The sequence below is a fragment of the Antennarius striatus genome, chromosome 19 (genome assembly GCF_040054535.1).
Source record: "Antennarius striatus isolate MH-2024 chromosome 19, ASM4005453v1, whole genome shotgun sequence".
In the NCBI taxonomy this organism is placed as follows: Eukaryota; Metazoa; Chordata; class Actinopteri; order Lophiiformes; family Antennariidae; genus Antennarius; species Antennarius striatus.
In genome coordinates, this window is record NC_090794.1 from 4,999,931 (window position 1) to 5,017,920 (window position 17,990).

Consider the following 17,990-nt stretch of genomic DNA (forward strand, 5'->3'; position numbering starts at 1 on the left):
GCTCAGGTTGAAATGGGTTTTGTTGGATGATAAATGTTTCCCATATCCTGACACTGAAATGTATAAACATGTAGAGATTTTACTTAATTATTTATCTAGGTTGTTCATATCTATATTTTGACTGGCGAACTGTTCATATATCGACTAACGTTATTTTTGACATTCTGCTCCCCTCATCGTGGTAGAAATTAGCTTCTGAAGAGTGGATAGAAAGAACGGGATCCTGTTTAAGCTGTCATCCAGATTTATTAAGTAACCGAACATTCATTTAAAACATTCAACCTAGAACTTTTTAATGAGTAAAGAAACTCAACCAGTCAACAGAACTACTGATGGGGGTAACAAACTGAACAGAGCAAAGGAAGTGTGTAACACTCATGTATTTTACTTTATGAGGTTGGTGCTTGTAGATACTGCATCACTTTTCTTTCCCATATGAAAATATGAAAGTGGCAAAAAGTTTGAGTGGAATGTGTTACTTTCTCCGAAACTGTTGCCTTCAGGTGTTAGAAAGAATGGCTCATGCAAGCAAATGTAAATCATTAGAAAAAAAAGAGCTGAAAGTGGTAGATGAAAGCAAACGCAACAACAGGATGTAAGTACTTTTTACTCATCCAATCCTCATCAAGCCCAAAGCCAAAGAACAATCACACGTCTCCTTCTGAAGTCTCCTTCTGTGGAACGCTAGATGTGAAACTCAGAATAAGTTGCAACATATAAATATATGGTTAAAAAAATATTTTGAATAATTTAATTTGTCAAATAAAGGATTAACTCGCAAATTTCTCCAGCCCTGACACAAGTGAAGACAAATATTTTAATTCAGCAGCCATCCGAACTCTATACAAACCCTTCAGTGCATTAAAAGAAAACTGTTTGATATCTGATAAGCAAATATCCAAAAAAAAAAAAAAAAACTGCTTCAAGTATCCAGAGTGTAAGGCAATAGCCATGAAGCTTTTTGATTATTTTTTTTAATCCCTGAACTAATACTCTTCTGAGAGGCTGGACAGCAGACCTAATAGTGGTTAGAAAATCAAGTGCCAATTTTAACCTAAATTGTAAATGAAAAGAGTATTTAGACATGAGAAAGATGTCATTAAAAAGAAAACCTGATGTCCAGTTTTGAGCTCAAGGTGATCAAAAGTCCAGATTCCAGCTCTTGATTATACGACGCAAGACTGATGAGACTGGTTTGTTCTTTGGGTGTTTATGTGAGGATGTAAATCAGAGAAAAAAAAAGATAGAATTGCTTCTGCCTCCCCCACAGACGTTTATCTCCATCAGCTTCCCACAAAGCTACTGGAAATATGTGGACTCATTCAATGCTCTGTTGTCACAAGCACCAAAAACTACTTCAATACTGAATATCAAATATGTCTGTGTAGTTTCTCAGTCATCCAGGTCATGGTTGTCCAAAATGTGTTGAGTCGATCCACTGGACGTTAAGAATATGAATATCAAATACAAGATACTGTAATCTGATGAAATGTATCGTGCGAGCCAATTTAAAAAAGGAACAAACTGCGGAGTGTTGTTGAATTGTTAGTTGGGAGACAAACACCTGTCTGCAACATTTCAAACTGGATTCCAGTTCAAAAATAAATGATTTAAACTAAAACAACTTTAAAACTGGTGTAAGAACACAAGCAGTGAAGAATCATGAGTGAAAGTATTTTTAAGGAAGGATAACAAAAGTGGATTGGGGGGGGGGGGTGATCATTGAAATAAGATGAACTGTAAAGCCAATATGTCCCCTCTTCAGAAAGTTGCTTTGAATTAATGTTTGATGTATCAACATCACTGGAAATGAACACAAACGACTTCTTTCCCAAATGCCTCAAGCGACACTCCGATAATCCGTCTTAACGTGAAACAATAAACATTAAAGGGAAAGAAGCTTTTGTAGAAGTGAATCCGGTTTTTTTTGTTGTTTTTTTTGAGGCGCGTATGAACACAATCCCTTTGTTCTGCTCAGTGCAGCAGCTCCATTGTTAAGACTTGGATCCTCCCCTGCAGGAGTTGTGTTAGGACTTCTTGGGACAATGTGAGGACGAGTCCGTGTTGAGAACCTCTATCATCGTTCTGGTAGACGGGAAAGTCTCTGCTACAGATGGAAGACTCTGGTACCAACTTGGCAAACTGCTGAGGAGGAAATGTGTTTTAAAAAGAAGAAGAGCAACAACAAAACAAACTAAAAAAAAAAACGTTCAGTCTTACTTTTTGAGATTCATCCAGGTTTTTGCTGTTTTGCTGAAGGTATCTGGACTGGGTGTTGTCATGGCTTCAAAGTCCACCAGCTGAAAGTACATTGGACAAAAACTGTTCCAGATCTGACACAAAAATTTCACAACCTCAGGCCTTGTAAGCTTTTTTCTTAAAATCCTAAAAGTTCACCTTTCCTTTTGGGATCCTACCAATGACCTCTTTGCCGCTGGCCATCAGTGCCCCCATCACAACTGAGTACGCCACCACACTAAGGAGAAGAAGACATGACGGTTTCAACTTTCTGCCACCGAGAAGACTAACGGTCAAACATACTGTTTTTTTCTCTTCTATGTTGTCAGAAAATTTCTCAACAAGTGTGAAACATGATTTGAGGGAGACATATGTTCTGAATTTCTCATTTTGTTGTTTTATCAAATGTCCTGCTCCAGAAAACATCTCAAAGGAACACAAAACTTTCTCTTAAATGGCAACTGCAGGCTCTCAGACGTTACCTGGAGCCTCTGGAGAGGGGCATGAGGTTACAGAAGTAATAAACCAAGGAGAGAATCAGGTTACACACAGCCTCTGCATCCTGAAACGACGTATAATAATCACAGTCAGAGATAGAAGTCCATCTGTCTGATCGATTCTATTAATGCAGAATTCTTACCCCTAGTTCTGTGGACAGCATTAAAGTCTTCCCTTTGGCAGTGAGGTCTTTATAGATGGACTCAACTTCTGACTGGTACTGCTGTGTCCGTTCTTCTGTTGTCTGAGTCTCTACTGAGAACAACATGTTACCCACCCTAAAGTACAAACAGCAAATCAGGAGAGAGAATCAGAAGCGTCTTTGCCATCCTCCAACATCACACACCTGGCAAATTGAACGGACCAGCAGGGGCTCTACGGGTGACCAGTCAGTCAGTCAGTGCTGTAATACAGTTTAAATGGACAATGGGCATACTTGCTAATATTTAAATGCCTAAATGTCCCGGATAAAAAAACCCACATTCATCAATAAATGTAAATAAACGCATGTGCACACCTTTACTTTGCTGCACCAAAAAAGCAAAAGACAGGCTAACCAGGATATTACTTTAATGACATAAAACCCTACCTGTCTCCAGTGATTGTGATGGTGAAACCGTCGTATTCTTTCCCAGGATCCTTCATGCTCGGTACTTTGGAGTTGACTGTGAAGCCATCTCTGGTTTTACTGTTGAACTGCTTCAAGAAATAAACACACAAACAACCGTTCTGGGGTTTCATTGCTGGACAACCTTGACACAAATCAGGTGGGGAAAAAAAGTACTTTTCACTCTTACCTTCATTATGGGAAGCAGATCTTCTACTTTATTCACATTTTCAAGAGCCTGACGGACCTCTAAGAGTCCTCTGGGATTATATGCTCTGGGACAGAATACAAGAGCTGGTTAGTCAAAACCACCTGAAAGAAAACTGAAAATATTCATTTCAAAAACTCAATGCAAAATGAATAAAACTTGGAGATAAAATATGTTGCGTAAAATGTAAACTGCTGATTCTTAATGCCGGTGTTACTTTAAGTTAAGTTTTTTAATGATGAAAAAAAAAAGAATCAAGTAAGCGTTATCATTTTTACATCTGGTATGAAACGTAAATTTACCCGTGGTACACCAGTATTCTGTCTTTTATAAAGTCGAGGATGTTATCAAAGTACGCCAAGTATCTGATGTTGATGATCTGTCCCCTGGAGAAAAAGGAGAAATGTGAAGTTTGTATCTGACATATCTCTAACGTGATTTCAATGAGCTTGCTAGAAAAGGACGCTGCAGGGCTTTAAAACTGGACGGAATGGGATCCTGTATCCAGGAATTTAAATAGGTTTCCAACCCTAAAGCGAGGCAATGAGGACATTAAATATGCTAGGGGAACTGATGGTCTGACACCTAATTTAGAGGCAAGTTGTTACCTGATGAGGTTGATGTGATTATTGAAACCTCGACTGAGGCTCCTGGCTGGCATTTGGTCTAACCACAGAACTGGCTGGTCTGGATCTGCAAGCCTATTAGCACAAACACAAATGTCTTTATCCTGCCATCACTGGCATCACTCCACTAATTACCAAAGAGTCTTTGGTGGAAAATGATTTAATTTAATTCGAGCTAAAACAAGGTGTACAGCTGCTGGAAAATCATCCCCACCTCCTCCATTTAACAGCTATGTCAAACATGTCTCTCCACTGCATTTGCCTGGTCTTGCCGTTGACCCTGACTTTGGAGTTGCTCCACGTCCGATGCATGGCCTGCATCACCTCCAGGGTAGCTAAACCCATGGCTGAAAGAAAAACAAAACAAAACACACACAATGCTATTGAAAAAAACCTTTAATTTATCTGTGTGAACCAGAGGATTTATCAGGTTTACCTCTGTGTATTCTCCTGTTGGGTAAGAAACCTGGAGTGTCGTATTGCATTAAGGCCCCCAAGTGGTCAGATGTGCAGATCAGCTTCTGGACTTCACTGCTGTAGCTGTCAAAGTTCTGCGGTAAAACATCCCTACAAGGCGAAAAAGATGGACGTTTTAATTTCTCCATCTGGGCTGATTCATCTTCCTTCAGGACTGAAAACATCAGCAGCTTTCAGAGAAAATACAAAAGTTGTGGCTCGATCTCAGTGATATTTGTAGGGACCAGGATCGGTTGTTGTAGACCTGTAACATATCCATCAAACCTACTTGATGTGTGGCTGTAAGCCCGGCTGCTCTTCATAGTCCTCTATTAGGAAAGGCAGATTCTTGGCCCAGTGATTTTTAAAGTTCCCAGGTAAATCCTGATCCACGTTGTATTCTGCGACCGGGATGTCGAGGTGAGAGTGCAGGTAGCGAGAGTACTCTGGTAGAAATGCAAGGCACGTTTAGTAGAAATTCTATGTTAAGTCGAGAATATAAAATCTTCAAAGTTAAGGAAATTGATCACTGGATGTCAAACCTCTGAGGTATTTCACTTTGAGGTATTCAGAGCTGGCCTTCTGACCCAGGAGAGGATCGTTCAACATGACTTTAGTCTGAGCTTTGATGCCCTCATAGAACTGCCCCATCGCCACATGGCTTAGCCCCTTCATGTACTGACACACTTCATTGTAGGGCTCCAACTGGAGACACCTCTGGAGGACAAGTGTGAGGAGAGAAATTTGGAAAATTAAGCTGAAAATAAAAGGGAGGACAGAACTGTTCCACTCAGCTTTGGATACCTTAAAGTTGCCTATGGCCTCCTGCAGTGAGCCGTGGTGGTACAACATCATCCCTCGGAGCTGGAGAGACTGGATGTGGTTCTGGTCCAACATGAGGGCCTTCTGGAAGCTCTCCATTGCTGATTCAAAATCGCCTAGCTCTCTGGAAAAAGGGGGAAGACACACCAAGAGATGAATGTAACACAAAGCTAATCAGGAGGAGGGGTTGGTGTGATCTGTTGTTCTCTAACTTACTTCAATACACACATAAAGGTGTGTGTGTGTGTGTGTGTGTGTGTGTGTGTGTGTGTGTGTGTGAGTGTGTGCGTGTGCGTGTGCGTGTGTGTGTGCTGTACCTGTAAGCCTGTCCAAGGCTCTTATAAGCATCTATGAAGTCAGCCTTCAACTTAAGAGCTTCTTTGAACGTCTCTATGGCTTCCTGGGGAGAAAAGTTACAACCAGCTTTCAGGCTCACGATGCAGACTTAACAGGATATTGCAACACAAAGACAAAACAGCAAATTCAGATCATGGATATGGGAAATGCAGGTTTTGTTTGCAAATTAAAATTATACATCTTCACATCAAATGCACCTCAGGTGTTTCTATGCCTACAGGAGATGTGATGGACACTGGAGATAGTCATACAGTTTGTTATATGCAACAGAACTTTCCACTTAAGTTTCATTACATTGTCTTACGCCTGCATGTTGTGAGTTGTTTCTATCCTTGGATTTGCTTTTAGCTATTATGTAAATTCAGCCATTATCTTTTTTTCTGACAGTTGGTGTCCTTTCTGAAGTCGTCTTCCTTGCAATTACTTTCATTGTTGTTTAACTGTGGGGTGTAACACACTAGCTTTGACCTTTTGCTCTTTGTGATCTGCTTTAAAGGTGCTTCAGAACCTTTAGACAGCCCTTCATTATATTGTCTTAACCATGATTCTCGGTTGCTATGACTGTTCATTAACACATCAAAGTTTACAACAAGCATACTGCTGAACATGTCACGAACTCAACAACCTATTGTTAACATTAATAATACAGATGTGTCATTCGTTTAATGAAACGTTCACTGCAGTAACAGATGATGACAACCTGTCAGCTCTTCAGCCAATAGAAAGCTTTGAGTAACACGAAGTCTGTGTGACCTCCTGTCTCCTGCTGTCGTTTCTACATGTCTCAACACTAAATGAATTGTAGAGCTGAGGATGATGAGTATATGTCACTTTCTTCTAATTAGAAACAAAAGTATAAATCAGTGTTGAGTTTTGATCACCTTCATGTTTTGTTTTTTTGTCGTGACACAGAACTACAGCATTTGATTATTTACAGAATAGAAAACAAAGCAGGGTTAAAAGAAAAGTTGGTTTGCCATCTGTCTTTCATAACAAGGAACAATGTTATCCAGTTCTTTCTTTCTCATGGAACCAAGCTGATAAAAAGTAAACTGTGTAACATTGACCTTGTTTCCACAAGGACTCACCACAGCAGATTTCACTATCATGAAACAGGACAATCCTCCCACTCCCCGTACAAACAGTCACAACAAGCATCGACAGAGGTTTGGTACATTCAGTGTCATCTGTGGCTTGTCTGAAGTTCTGTTCAGGGATTCCTCAGAAACTTCTGCTTAAATCTTAGTGTATTGGTCACATAACCATGATTCTATGAAGTGATGTTGAACACTCAGAGCGCAACTCACATATTTGTCAGATTAAGCTATCGGTTGATGGGGGCCTTGGGACTGTGTTTCTAATTTTCAGATGTTTCAGTGTTTCAGATTATTTTTATAAGTTTTTTATTACAATGTTAAGAACTCATTTATGTCCCTAATCTTCTAAAATATCACAGTAGCTGACGATAAATAAATGCTTCTTGACACACTGACAGTTTCTTAAAAGTGACAAGCAGGGATGGAGGCGGGGCTAAGAAGTCACCTGATTCCATCAAATTGAAAGCTAAAAGATTTTATGTTTGAGATAAATTCTGAATTACCATAACATAAACAGCCAAACTGGAAAAAATGAGTCACTTAGCAGGCTACCTTGAGCATGCCTCTGTGGAAGAAGGTGAGGCCTTTGTACAGCATTGCGATAGGCTGACTCTTCTTCAGCTCTAAAGATCGCTGGAAGTCGGCCATCGCTGCCACATAGTCCTGGTGGGAAAAAAAAGCAGAGGGTGAGATCAGGTCACAATGGAGGCATCAATGAACACGTTCAAAGGCAGCACAGACCTCTGAAATGAAGAGCAGCGTTCCTCTGTGTCTGTACAGACGGGCTGACGGCTGTAGCTGGATGGCTTTCGTCAGATCAGCCAGAGCTTCGCTGATGCGACCCAGAGGAGACAGGATCTGGGGATGCAGGCACACAAAAACAAAAACAGACCAAGCTGTCAGAACAGTCTCGAAGTCATGTCTTTTTTTTTGTTTTGGATTTATTTGGTAGTAAATCAAAACTGCTTTATTTGTAATTGAAAAGACAAGACTGTTTAGTTTGCACGATACTGGTGATTTTTTTTTTTTTTAATGCATTTGCTTTCGTGGAGCTTATAACGACTTTGAATCTCAGTCAGGATAAAGACGGTACTTTCGTCTCATGCTGATTACACCGAAGACCAAGTCAAGAGGCTTAAAGGTAATAAAGCTGCCCATGAAAAGCCGTTTGTGTTTCTAAATATTGCTAGCTAGTGCTGGACATCTACAACTTTATAGCGATGCATTTTCTTCCAGGCTCATTGCTATGGCAACTCTGAGCCAGCAAGCTGTAAGGAAAAGGGTTCCAAGAATCAGATCTGCCACGAACTAGAGCAATGTGGAAGAAGTGAAAGGACAGTGCAACAATCAATAAGAACAATACAAAAAAGGAGCATAAAGAGAACCAACGTTCCCAGGAAGAGAGACAGAGTAAAACCATTTTACACTGAAATATAGCGATGATACTTTCAAGTAGTAGCGCCAACCTATAACTGATCAGACAGGTTTAGTGGTGATTCATGATTAAATATGGACATTTAATCAGTTGAATTTCTACCATTTTGTGGTAAAAATATTTACAGCACTTGTAAATATGATATTTTCTATCCAACCGATGGATTTGAAGGGGCCAGATGATTATCACGATTTCTGGAGTTAGACTCTTTTCACCGCTTCTCTCTGAATGGTCGCGCCTCACCTCCGCTCTCTGTTCGTAGACCTCTGGCCAGTTTGGCTCCAGCATGATGACTCGGTTGAGCTCGTACAGCGCCAAGTCAGCATTCTTTATGTCCTGGCATGAAGACACAGGAAGGGCAGCCGGTTACATTTTGTTGACATAAAGCCTCATTTACAGTGAACAACTCTGGGAGCAGAAAAGCAAACGACTTAAAACCACAAAACCTGCTGTTGAGACTTTGTTTCACAACGACATATTTTCATGCATGGGGAGAGCTGACAGTCACTGAGTCATCACGTTTCTATCTAGAACGGCTGCCTGTTGCCCAAACGTATGCATTACATGAGAATGAAACCCTTTCATCCACCAATACGTTTCCAATCACTATTTAAAACCAATTCAATACGTTCACTTTCATCTTAACGCCTTATGTGTTCATTTCATGTGCAGATTTACAGCTCAGAACCTTTAATGCCATTAAAATGAACCTATTTAGATATATGGAGAAAATAAAACTACTTGGTCTAAATTACTTTAAAAACTGATAATAAGTATATTACGAGGGATAAGCCTGGCAGTCGTTCCATGTCTCTCTCACCTGAAGACTTTTCTTCCCATAAGCTATCCCTCTTCCATAGATGGCACTGACCAGCTCCGGGTCACTCTTTATCAAAAACAAATCAGGAAAAATAGTTTTGGCTTGAACACAAAGAAAGGAAGAGGAGTTTGAATTGCAGAATGTGTTGAGACGAAAAAGCAAACTGGCTCAATTTTAAATACAGTATTGAAGGTAAATATCTGCTTCATTGGTGGTAAACGCACCTGTAATATGAGGGAGAAGTGTTTGATGGCTTCATCATAAAGACCGTTGCCAATGAGAACGTAGCCTATAGCTGCAAGGATGGAACAGTGATGATGAATCTAGGTTAGATACATCTGTTGAACATATAAAAGCATTTAGAATATCATACAAACTTACCAAGCTCTTCATTTGTGTTGTGATTGCCTGCAGGGAAGGGGATTTTCTTCTGTTCTATGAACACTTTTGCTTGGTTCTACAAGATATTAAAACAAGCACATAAAACATATGGAAAATGGAATTGAATGAAGAAGAAACACAGAAAGAAGAGAAGCCACAGACTTAGCTAATGTATACAGCAAAGAAAAACAAGTATAAACCTGAGTCAAGAAGATTTTGGAATAAAAAAATGGCATCTCTATGATGCAAACAAGCAAAAAACATTAAATTTAATGCATAAAAAAAGCCTTTCTGTCCTTTATGGTGTGATGTTGTGTTTACTGTGTAGTCATGAGAATGGCAGAGTGACAATGTGCAATGGAACAATTAAAGACACAAGAAAAATGTTTTGTTTGCAGTTTTGTATTTAATAAACATATTCAATAGTCAGTGTAAAAGCAGCTACACAATTTTCACATGTCAAACTTGCCTAAATACAACCTGTAGTGATGATGAAGAGGTGCCCTCGGCGTAGGATCAGTGTACTCTGACTGCGGTCGGGTTTAGTTACAGATGCAACAAAGAAGGATTCTAGGTACACCTAATTTGAACTCTCAACCAGAGTAGGTTGTTGTTTCTGCCAGGTTCCACTGGTGTGTGTGTGTGTGTGTGTGTGTGTGTGTGTGTGTGTGTGTGTGTGTGTGTGTGTGTGTGTGTGTGTGTGTGTGTGTGTGTGTGTGTGTGTGTGTGTGTGTGTGTGTGTGTGTGTGTGTGTGTGTGTGTGTGTGTGTGTGTGTGTGTGTGTGTGTGTGTGTGTGTGTGTGTGTGTGTGTGTGTGTGTGTGTGTGTGTGTGTAACCGTGATCTCACCAGGATCTTCTCTGCATTAAGGGAGAAGACTGACTCACAGGGTGGGTTGCTTCCCTCCTCACATTCTGGGTCCTCCAATTGTAAAATCGAGGACTCTAAAAGGACAAGCGTTCACAATCCATGTGTGTTTATAACAATTACACGTAGGAAATAGATTTTTTTTTTTATTTTGAGGTAACTGCCACATTAAATTGCTTAACTACACCACTTTACATAGCTGTGAGGTCTTTCTGGTCTATTTTCCATGGCAGCAGCGTCACAAGGACGCTGCTGGTTGTCAATAGTAATGTTGATGTTTTCCTTTGTTCCACTTGGAGAATATTTTTTCAGTCTCAGTTTTGCTGCAGCCAGCAATATTTTTGTAGAAATGAAATACATACACAAAATGTGTATCCAAAAATCACTTGAAAAACAAACAACAAATAGGTTTTACAGATTAAGAGATAGTTTGATGAACGCATGAGCTTTTCTCGTTTCTAATGAATGGACAACACTTATTATCAAGGTATGAAATAGCATTGAGGAACACAGCGACGATGCTTTGAAGTCTGTCAACAATTAAAAAAATTATATGAAGTTCACTCCAGGTGAAATTAATCTCCACAGGAATGCAAACACGAATGACTAGTTCACCCGTCATTCAAATCACATTCCTGAGGCGTACAATCGTCTGCCTGTCTAAATGAATGAATGAATCGCTTGTGTTCGGACACGCACGAAAGTCAGTGCAACAGAAAAATGTGAGTTATCCTCTGATAAGCAGGTAAATCGGTAGAGAAAGGTGAGAACATAATGGTGCTTTTCTCTGAGCGAAAGTTTGGTGTTCACCTGCTGGGGGTGAATCAGAACAAACGTACAGAGGTAAAGGAGGCTATCGCTGAGTTTGTTCCCATACTGTCACGGTCCATACAGAATAAGATATTATCAGGCCCGCGTTCGGTTCGCTTTCCAGTTACCACTCCCTCGTTACTTCTCCTTTTCTTTTGTTTCAAATCCCATTCAGCCTGTAGAGCAAACGTGCTGTATATTATCTCCTCTCGGCAGCCCCCGTTTGTTATTAGCATCTTATCGTTAGCTTGCAGCGGTTTAGCTAGCCGGGTTCAGTGACAGTTGAACTGGGTAGGACGTGGCAAAGTAACAGCAAAAAGAGACTTTACCGCAGTCAGCAGCGTATTCTTCCCACTCGGACAGCGAGCTGCATCCCTGCTTATGAAGCTCATTGTTGAATAAAGTGAGAGTGGAGAAATATTCGGATGAGAAAATTGCCCTACACAGGTACAGTAGTGAGAGCACAACCACAGCAACAGCCCGGCTGACAGAGGCCATGTTGTGCTACATGTGTGATGCTACAGAACGGAAGGTGCAGTCCGAGCAAACCGTTGGGACACGCCCCCCTCGAATAGACCAACAAGAACGCTGCAGCTGGGGGACGTAAGTAAACAACATTTCCCAACAAACTCTGCGGCAGTCAAACCGGTCCCTCCAGTGCCAAGATAGTTTGAATGAACCAAACTGTGTTCCGTTTGTAACCTTCAAAATAAAAATTAACATTGACCACTTGTAGTTTCAATTCATTTATGTAAATTAGCAATCTGGAGACAGAGGTGAAATCGAGAGACGTGGTGGTAAAAACATTAACAGCACAATGCAATACTAAATAAGGCACCAATAATAATAATAATCAGCCCAATAATAACTTTCTCTCTCACTCTCTCTCTTCCACCACCCCCCGTGTGTGTTTGTGTGTGTGCGCACCCCTGCCACCTTCATGTCAATTCAATGTCATAGATATTGACACTGTAGTATATTCCTTCATTCATCCCTCCATTTTTTTCTTATTACAGTAGTATATGCAAAGATAGTTTTACAATCGAAAATGAGGCGAATAACAGAAATATGACTACACTAAAAAGATTTTAAAAACACACAAATCTAAAATATGTTATTGAAAGGCAAACATGTGGCAGTGCCACTGTGCTATCGGATAGATTAACTTGAACGCTGGACTCTGAAAGCTTCACGTCGACATGTTACACTTTTATTTTGAAGGCGTAATTGTACGTGAATGTCCTTCTTCCGCTCGTACGGTCTATCATGCTAGCTGCTTTTAGTACATGGCGAAAATGAAGAAAGGTGGCTTTAGGTGTGTTGAGTGCAACGCAAAAGCACCGGAGTTGCACAGGGACTACCGCAATGGCATCCTGAAGATAACCATATGTGTAAGTTAACTATGACATTATGGATTTGAGTGATCTGGTGTGAAGTTATTGTTTATATGCTAGTAGCTAACATGCTACTAGCAGATCTACTACATATGATGTTTGTGTAGTTTTGTGTGACGGGTCAGGTAATCATGTGGTGTCACTATGACATTTTGTCGGTATTGGTGTTGTGTTGATCGATACTGTAGTACCGTTGCATGTGTTTCTCAATCTCCAGGAGTTGTGCCAGAAGCCAGTCGACAAATATATCGAATATGACCCGGTGATCATCCTGATTGATGCCATTCTATGCAAGGCGCAGGCATTCAGACATATTTTGTTCAACACAAGCATTGACGTAAGTAACATATAACAAATGCCAATAAGCAATCTTCTTCTTTTCTTCCGGCTTTTCCCTTCAGGGGTCGCCTCAGTGAATCAGTTGCCTCCATCTAACCCTGTCTTCTGCATCCTCTTCTTGAGAGAAGAGGATGCAGAAGACACCAGCTACCTTCATGTCCTCTTTCACTACATCCATAAACCTCCTCTTTGGTCTTCCTCTAGGCCTCCTGCCTGGAAGTTCAAAACTCATAATGTCAATAAGCAATGATTACTGAAATAAACCAGATATAGTAATTGTGTGTGGATGTGAGCAAGTTCTCTGTGCGTAAAAGGCGAGGTGAGCCCTCCAGAGATTTCTTTAGAGGTATGTTTTACTCAGATGCTGTTGCTTGTGTGTGTGTTGTGTTTTTGTGTTCCTAAATCTAATCCCCCGCCTCTGTAGATCCATTGGAAGTTGTGTGTTTTCTGGCTGTTGTGCGAGGCTTACCTCAGGTGGTCTCTCCTCCATGGTTCCAAGCAGAGCGGTGACCCCGCTGACATCATCAGGTACGCCAAAGAGTGGGACTTCTATGGCAAGTTTGGATTGGCTGCCCTCGGTAAGATGATAAAACTAATGCTATACCTTTATCAGATGTTTTTAGTGCCACGATTAATGCTCAAATGTGAATATTGAACAGCAGAGCCGTCTGTCTGCTGGTCACTCTGTTCATCAAGTTGTCTTAAAATCAGTTTTTAAGACATTTATTTTAAGGATAAAATGAAAGACAAATAAATAGCAAATCTCCACATATGGCAAGTGGGAAAGTAGAGAATGGTTAATACTGTTGGTTTTTATAAAACTCTTAATCACTTTCCAAACATTGGAGTCAGTGCCCTTTAGGATCAGGGATAAAAACGACAAACCGGTTACAGATTATTCTTGTTATGACATTCTCATTCCTTCTGATACTTGTTTTTCTATCGCACCAAAATGAACTTTAGATCAATCATGATATTCATCCTCCTGTGTATGACATGTCTCTCTGCCGTAGAGCTGTGTGCCTTCTGCCTCGGCGTGTTGTGTTTCCTGTGGTTAGCGGTGGGTTGCCTCCAGGGCGGGACCGTCGAACTCGGCCCGCTCCTCAGGGCTCTGCTTCTGTCCTGCTACGGAAAGGTTCTCCTCGTCCCAGTTGTCATCTGGGAGCATGACTACTCCCCGCTCTGCTTGGGCCTCATTAAGCTCTTTGTGCTCATGTCAAACCTGCAGGCTGTCAGAGGTGAGAGGATGTCTGTTCAGAGTGAGATGCTTTATTTACAAGTCTCCCACTTGTCTCCTATGTTATCTAGCCATGAGATAGCCATTTCTATTTCCACAATGTGACTTGTACTCTAAATAACGCAGAGGCTCAGGATGATCAGGCATCTTTGGAAGCACTTCTTTCTGAAAGAAAAGAAGTCTGTTAGCAGCGTGACAGGAAATGAGATTGAAATGTTTCCGGGCGCCGATGCTATCGCAGTTTTAGCCTCGTTAGCAGAATGGCTCTAGATAGTCTGTTGTTCCACCATTTTGACTCAGAAGTACTTGGACCACTATTGGTTGGATTGATGTGATATTCATGTTTCATACATGATGAGTTTGACTGATTTTGGTATTACTTGCACATCAAAAAGAGTTACCTTTTGATATACAGTGCGCCCTCGTCACTCGTGGTTTATGCGTTCCAGGACCCACACATGAATCACGAATTCCAGGATATAGCGACAAACTATTTATCTTATTATTTACTGTAATTTAAACATTTATGAACCCTCCCCATACTGATATTAAACCACCTTTTCCAACACTCTTTATCGACTGTGTAAAGCACCTTTATATCTCACGGAAGTCCGAGATTCACGGAACGTAGTGCACTACCGGGTGCCGTCAGCCAATAGAATGTGTGTAGGGTATCATGTGACTACCTACCAAAAATCTGCGTTGAGGTAAAGTCGCGAGCGTTGATGCATGGATGCGCAAGGGCTTACTGTATTATAGCAGTTCGTACAGCACAGGCCAATGATTCTTCACGTCTGTTTAGCTTCTGGTACCTGTTTCACACCCCAGTTCCTTTGCAGTGACTAATAATAATAATACAGGCCAGTAATAAGGGAGTAATTGTGTAAACAGTTTCTAAAAGTCAAAAGTTGACTTAGAAAATACCAAACATTTACTCTCGGGAGTTGCTTTGTACAAATACTCAAGTTATGAAATTCTGAACTTCATTTTGTCAAACAACATTTTAAAACACAAAAGTGTGATTTGTCTGCGACTAATCCTCCCCAGCTCCTGAATACATAGAACAGGAAAATAAATCTATTGTATGAAAGGTTTCAGTTTGCATTTCTGGGGTTGTAAAACTTATGTCTTTATCAGCAGCTCTGGAATTAATGTGCTCATTGACTTTGGCTCCCTGCCTGTGAAAAACAAACGAGGTCTTTGGTCTGTTCATTGATAAAGAATGAGTAACAGTGTGTCTACCGTGAAGCAGGAATGTCTTTTCACTACTTTATTTATCCTTCTCAAACCATCATGAAGTCACATTGTTGTCCTTTTCCACTTGTTTCTTCCAGTTGCTTCTGTGCCTCCATTTCAGACATATTTTAACTAACTGAAGAACTAAATATACTGTATATCTATTAACGCATGTACAATCATCCATTTCTCTGTCTTCCATCTATCCTGCAGTGATCATGAACAGCAGCAGACGTCTGTCCCTGATGGCCGTGTGTTTAGGCCTGCTGACAGAGACCTGCGTGGCTCAAGCCTGCAGACGTCTCCCATGGAGCATCCAGGATGTATTTGACTGTCAATCCTCTTCACCACACTGTGACAAACTCACCTCACCTCAGGGATGATCAAGAGATTCAGGATGCCAGCCTGAGCTGGAAGCATAAAGGAGAAAGGCACTTTTTTTTTGTATTCTTGAAGTTCCAGTTCTTAAACAGAGACAGAAAGATTCAAACATGACATTATTATTGCATTTTCTGCTCCTACTTTAATTTGTATGGATGTCAGGGTGGCAGTACCATCCTCTTATTTTGGTTTTAAAGAGGGCGAGTGGCTTGGATTTTTAAGAGGAGCTACAGCATGATCTTTCTTACTCTGATGCCCAGAGCCGCTGTCAGAACTATGTAATAACGGCTGCTCTATTGGGACAGGAATCAGCCCAAGTCTTCACATTCTTCAGCTCATTGCTGAAATGCTTTCCTTGACTCATGCACAGAAACACACAGGGTATACTGTCAGAATGTGAAGTAGAGATAACATTATAATAGTGCAATGTTAAAAAAAAGTGCCATTTAGTCTATAATGTGTTAAACAGAAAGAGGCTAATGTGACACGTTTCTATGACTAAAAATTTGTATTATTAATATTATTTTTACCGTTATTTGTGTCCATTTTCTTGTTGGATTGTCAGTAGGATTTATGTAAAACTATTGAATGTATGTCCATGAAACTGTGGGAGGATGGGTTCTCGGCAGGAATGGGCGCGGCTAAATGTGGGGGTTGGATAGGGATATAGGGACCAATCCAGGATTTCTTGTTTTTTTCTTTTATTTTTTGATATTTTTTTTCTACATTCTCAGGGAAAAATGAATGGACCTATAGTGTGTTAAAGTAAAAGGGACAGATAAGTTACCGTTATTTTAAAAATCTGCAAACAAATTATGAATCATCAAAACGATTTGCATAATTTATTCTTTGCTACTGTCATGCGGTGCTAAAGCTCACCACAGGAACCAATTATTTTCAGATTATTTGCTGTCAAGGGACCGTCTGCAATTTACTGTTTCACAATTATCCTCAAGCAGGAACTTATGCCTATTAGATTTGTTGTCTTAACACTAAACCTCCACAAACTATGTGTTTGTGTGAACAGAGCGATGTTGAGTCAGTAAAACAAATGTCCACAACAGTCTGTGGAATGAAGGGAATGCATTCACCCCAGACCGGTGTAAATGAACAGCTGATCCTGCCCCGACCTCCAGGAGTCTCTCCTGGAGCCGTGAAATTACTGAAACCTGCTGCAGAGTTGGACATATGAGGAGAGGAGAGGCGAGGCGGAATTCTTCATGAATGAAACCATATGTGGCGACGCTGATATCCTCTGAAATGAGATCATAGATAACAGACATTTAAAAACTGCATGTAGCATCACTTTACCACTAAATCAGTAAATTTCCCACAAAATTTATCCAGTGATGTCACAGTTGTTCCTGTTTTTATGTGATAAACTTGTCTCGTCATGAACTTTGTGTTTCCTATTTATTGCTTTTTGTCTTTATTTGGAAGAAAATACATTTGCTTGCTCTGAAATCTGTTCTCTGAATGAGTGAATGAAATGAATCAACGTTGAAGACGACAAAGTGGTGACAGATACTTGCATTCCTGAGTTTACACCACTGGGAGGCAACTGTGATAGATCAACCAAAATAAACGAGTGAGTTTGGACTGGGCTGCAGAGAAACCTTTGATCAATGCTCCACTCTGATGTGAGTGCAATGGCATACAATGGCAAGAAAGAGATTTTTATTTCTATTTTAATCTATTTAGTCAGGTTTTGAAAGTGATGCCTCAACCTCCTGATGATTGTGCGCTGCTTCTGAATGTGGATACATGTTATTACAGGCCTGTGAATACTTGGGGAGACAGCGCACTAACCTGGAATGTTTTGATGGTGTCCTGGGTGGATCTGTGCACTAGCCTCTGTAAGGATGAACACAATCTGGAGCAAATTAGAGGTCAAGGTTAACTCAACCAGATACAAATTGTTAAAACGCGTTACCCTATCCGGGTTTATTTCAGTCTCACATCTCTAACCTGTCAAAACAGTGATAAATATTCCAGGGCAAAATCTGAACATTTTCTAAATGTGGAGTCTGGGAGTTGTTGGTAAATTGCTGAGGCATGCAGTGGTTTAATCTGAGATGGACTGATCAGATTAATCTAGACTTTCATGTAAAACAAGGACTGGAGTTGGACGGGAAGTGCAAGAACCCTCCAGGTCTTAGTTACATTTCATCTTCAACTGTTC

General features: G+C 40.6%; 2 protein-coding genes across 9 annotated transcripts; one reads left to right on the forward strand and one right to left on the reverse strand.

Moving 5' to 3' along the window:
• Positions 1 to 14: 14 nt before the first annotated feature.
• ttc13 (tetratricopeptide repeat domain 13) lies at positions 15 to 11,747 on the reverse strand. Of its 8 annotated transcripts, none has more exons than XR_011038950.1 (23): positions 11,551 to 11,745; positions 10,394 to 10,488; positions 9,546 to 9,621; positions 9,389 to 9,459; positions 9,165 to 9,230; positions 8,588 to 8,680; positions 7,651 to 7,767; positions 7,462 to 7,572; positions 5,773 to 5,855; positions 5,438 to 5,579; positions 5,176 to 5,350; positions 4,923 to 5,079; positions 4,614 to 4,744; positions 4,392 to 4,524; positions 4,160 to 4,252; positions 3,854 to 3,937; positions 3,534 to 3,618; positions 3,326 to 3,435; positions 2,879 to 3,014; positions 2,721 to 2,800; positions 2,403 to 2,476; positions 2,221 to 2,300; positions 15 to 2,142 (listed from the first exon to the last, which is right to left on the reverse strand). XR_011038950.1 is itself a non-coding variant. In XM_068342798.1 (23 exons), the coding sequence occupies exons 1-23, from the start codon at positions 11,717 to 11,719 to the stop codon at positions 2,028 to 2,030; spliced, it is 2,481 nt and encodes an 826-aa protein (XP_068198899.1). In that variant the 5' UTR covers positions 11,720 to 11,745; the 3' UTR covers positions 15 to 2,027. The 8 variants fall into 8 exon arrangements, 3 of the variants coding, with proteins under 3 accessions (XP_068198899.1, XP_068198900.1, XP_068198897.1); XM_068342798.1 differs by having other exon boundaries at positions 15 to 2,145; positions 2,398 to 2,476; positions 3,326 to 3,432; XM_068342799.1 differs by having other exon boundaries at positions 2,398 to 2,476; positions 3,326 to 3,432; positions 11,551 to 11,744.
• Positions 11,748 to 12,475: 728 nt separating this feature from the next.
• arv1 (ARV1 homolog, fatty acid homeostasis modulator) lies at positions 12,476 to 17,200 on the forward strand. Its single transcript, XM_068342681.1, has 5 exons — positions 12,476 to 12,612; positions 12,833 to 12,952; positions 13,379 to 13,532; positions 13,968 to 14,192; positions 15,641 to 17,200. Exons 1-5 carry the CDS (start codon positions 12,508 to 12,510, stop codon positions 15,808 to 15,810), a joined length of 774 nt encoding a protein of 257 aa, XP_068198782.1. The 5' UTR covers positions 12,476 to 12,507; the 3' UTR covers positions 15,811 to 17,200.
• Positions 17,201 to 17,990: the final 790 nt, after the last annotated feature.

Excerpts from the sequence above, each read along its gene's own strand:
- ttc13 (XM_068342796.1), bottom strand. The coding sequence starts at position 11,719 with ATGGCCTCTGTCAGCCGGGCTGTTGCTGTGGTTGTGCTCTCACTACTG. Across the intron at positions 5,580-5,772 it reads AGCCTTGGACAGGCTTACAG|AGAGCTAGGCGATTTTGAAT; the intron begins GTACAGCACACA and ends CCCTTTTTCCAG. Across the intron at positions 3,619-3,853 it reads AGAATACTGGTGTACCACGG|AGCATATAATCCCAGAGGAC; the intron begins GTAAATTTACGT and ends ATTCTGTCCCAG.
- arv1 (XM_068342681.1), top strand. The coding sequence starts at position 12,508 with ATGGCGAAAATGAAGAAAGGTGGCTTTAGGTGTGTTGAGTGCAACGCA. Across the intron at positions 12,953-13,378 it reads TGTTCAACACAAGCATTGAC|ATCCATTGGAAGTTGTGTGT; the intron begins GTAAGTAACATA and ends CCGCCTCTGTAG. Across the intron at positions 13,533-13,967 it reads GTTTGGATTGGCTGCCCTCG|AGCTGTGTGCCTTCTGCCTC; the intron begins GTAAGATGATAA and ends TCTCTGCCGTAG.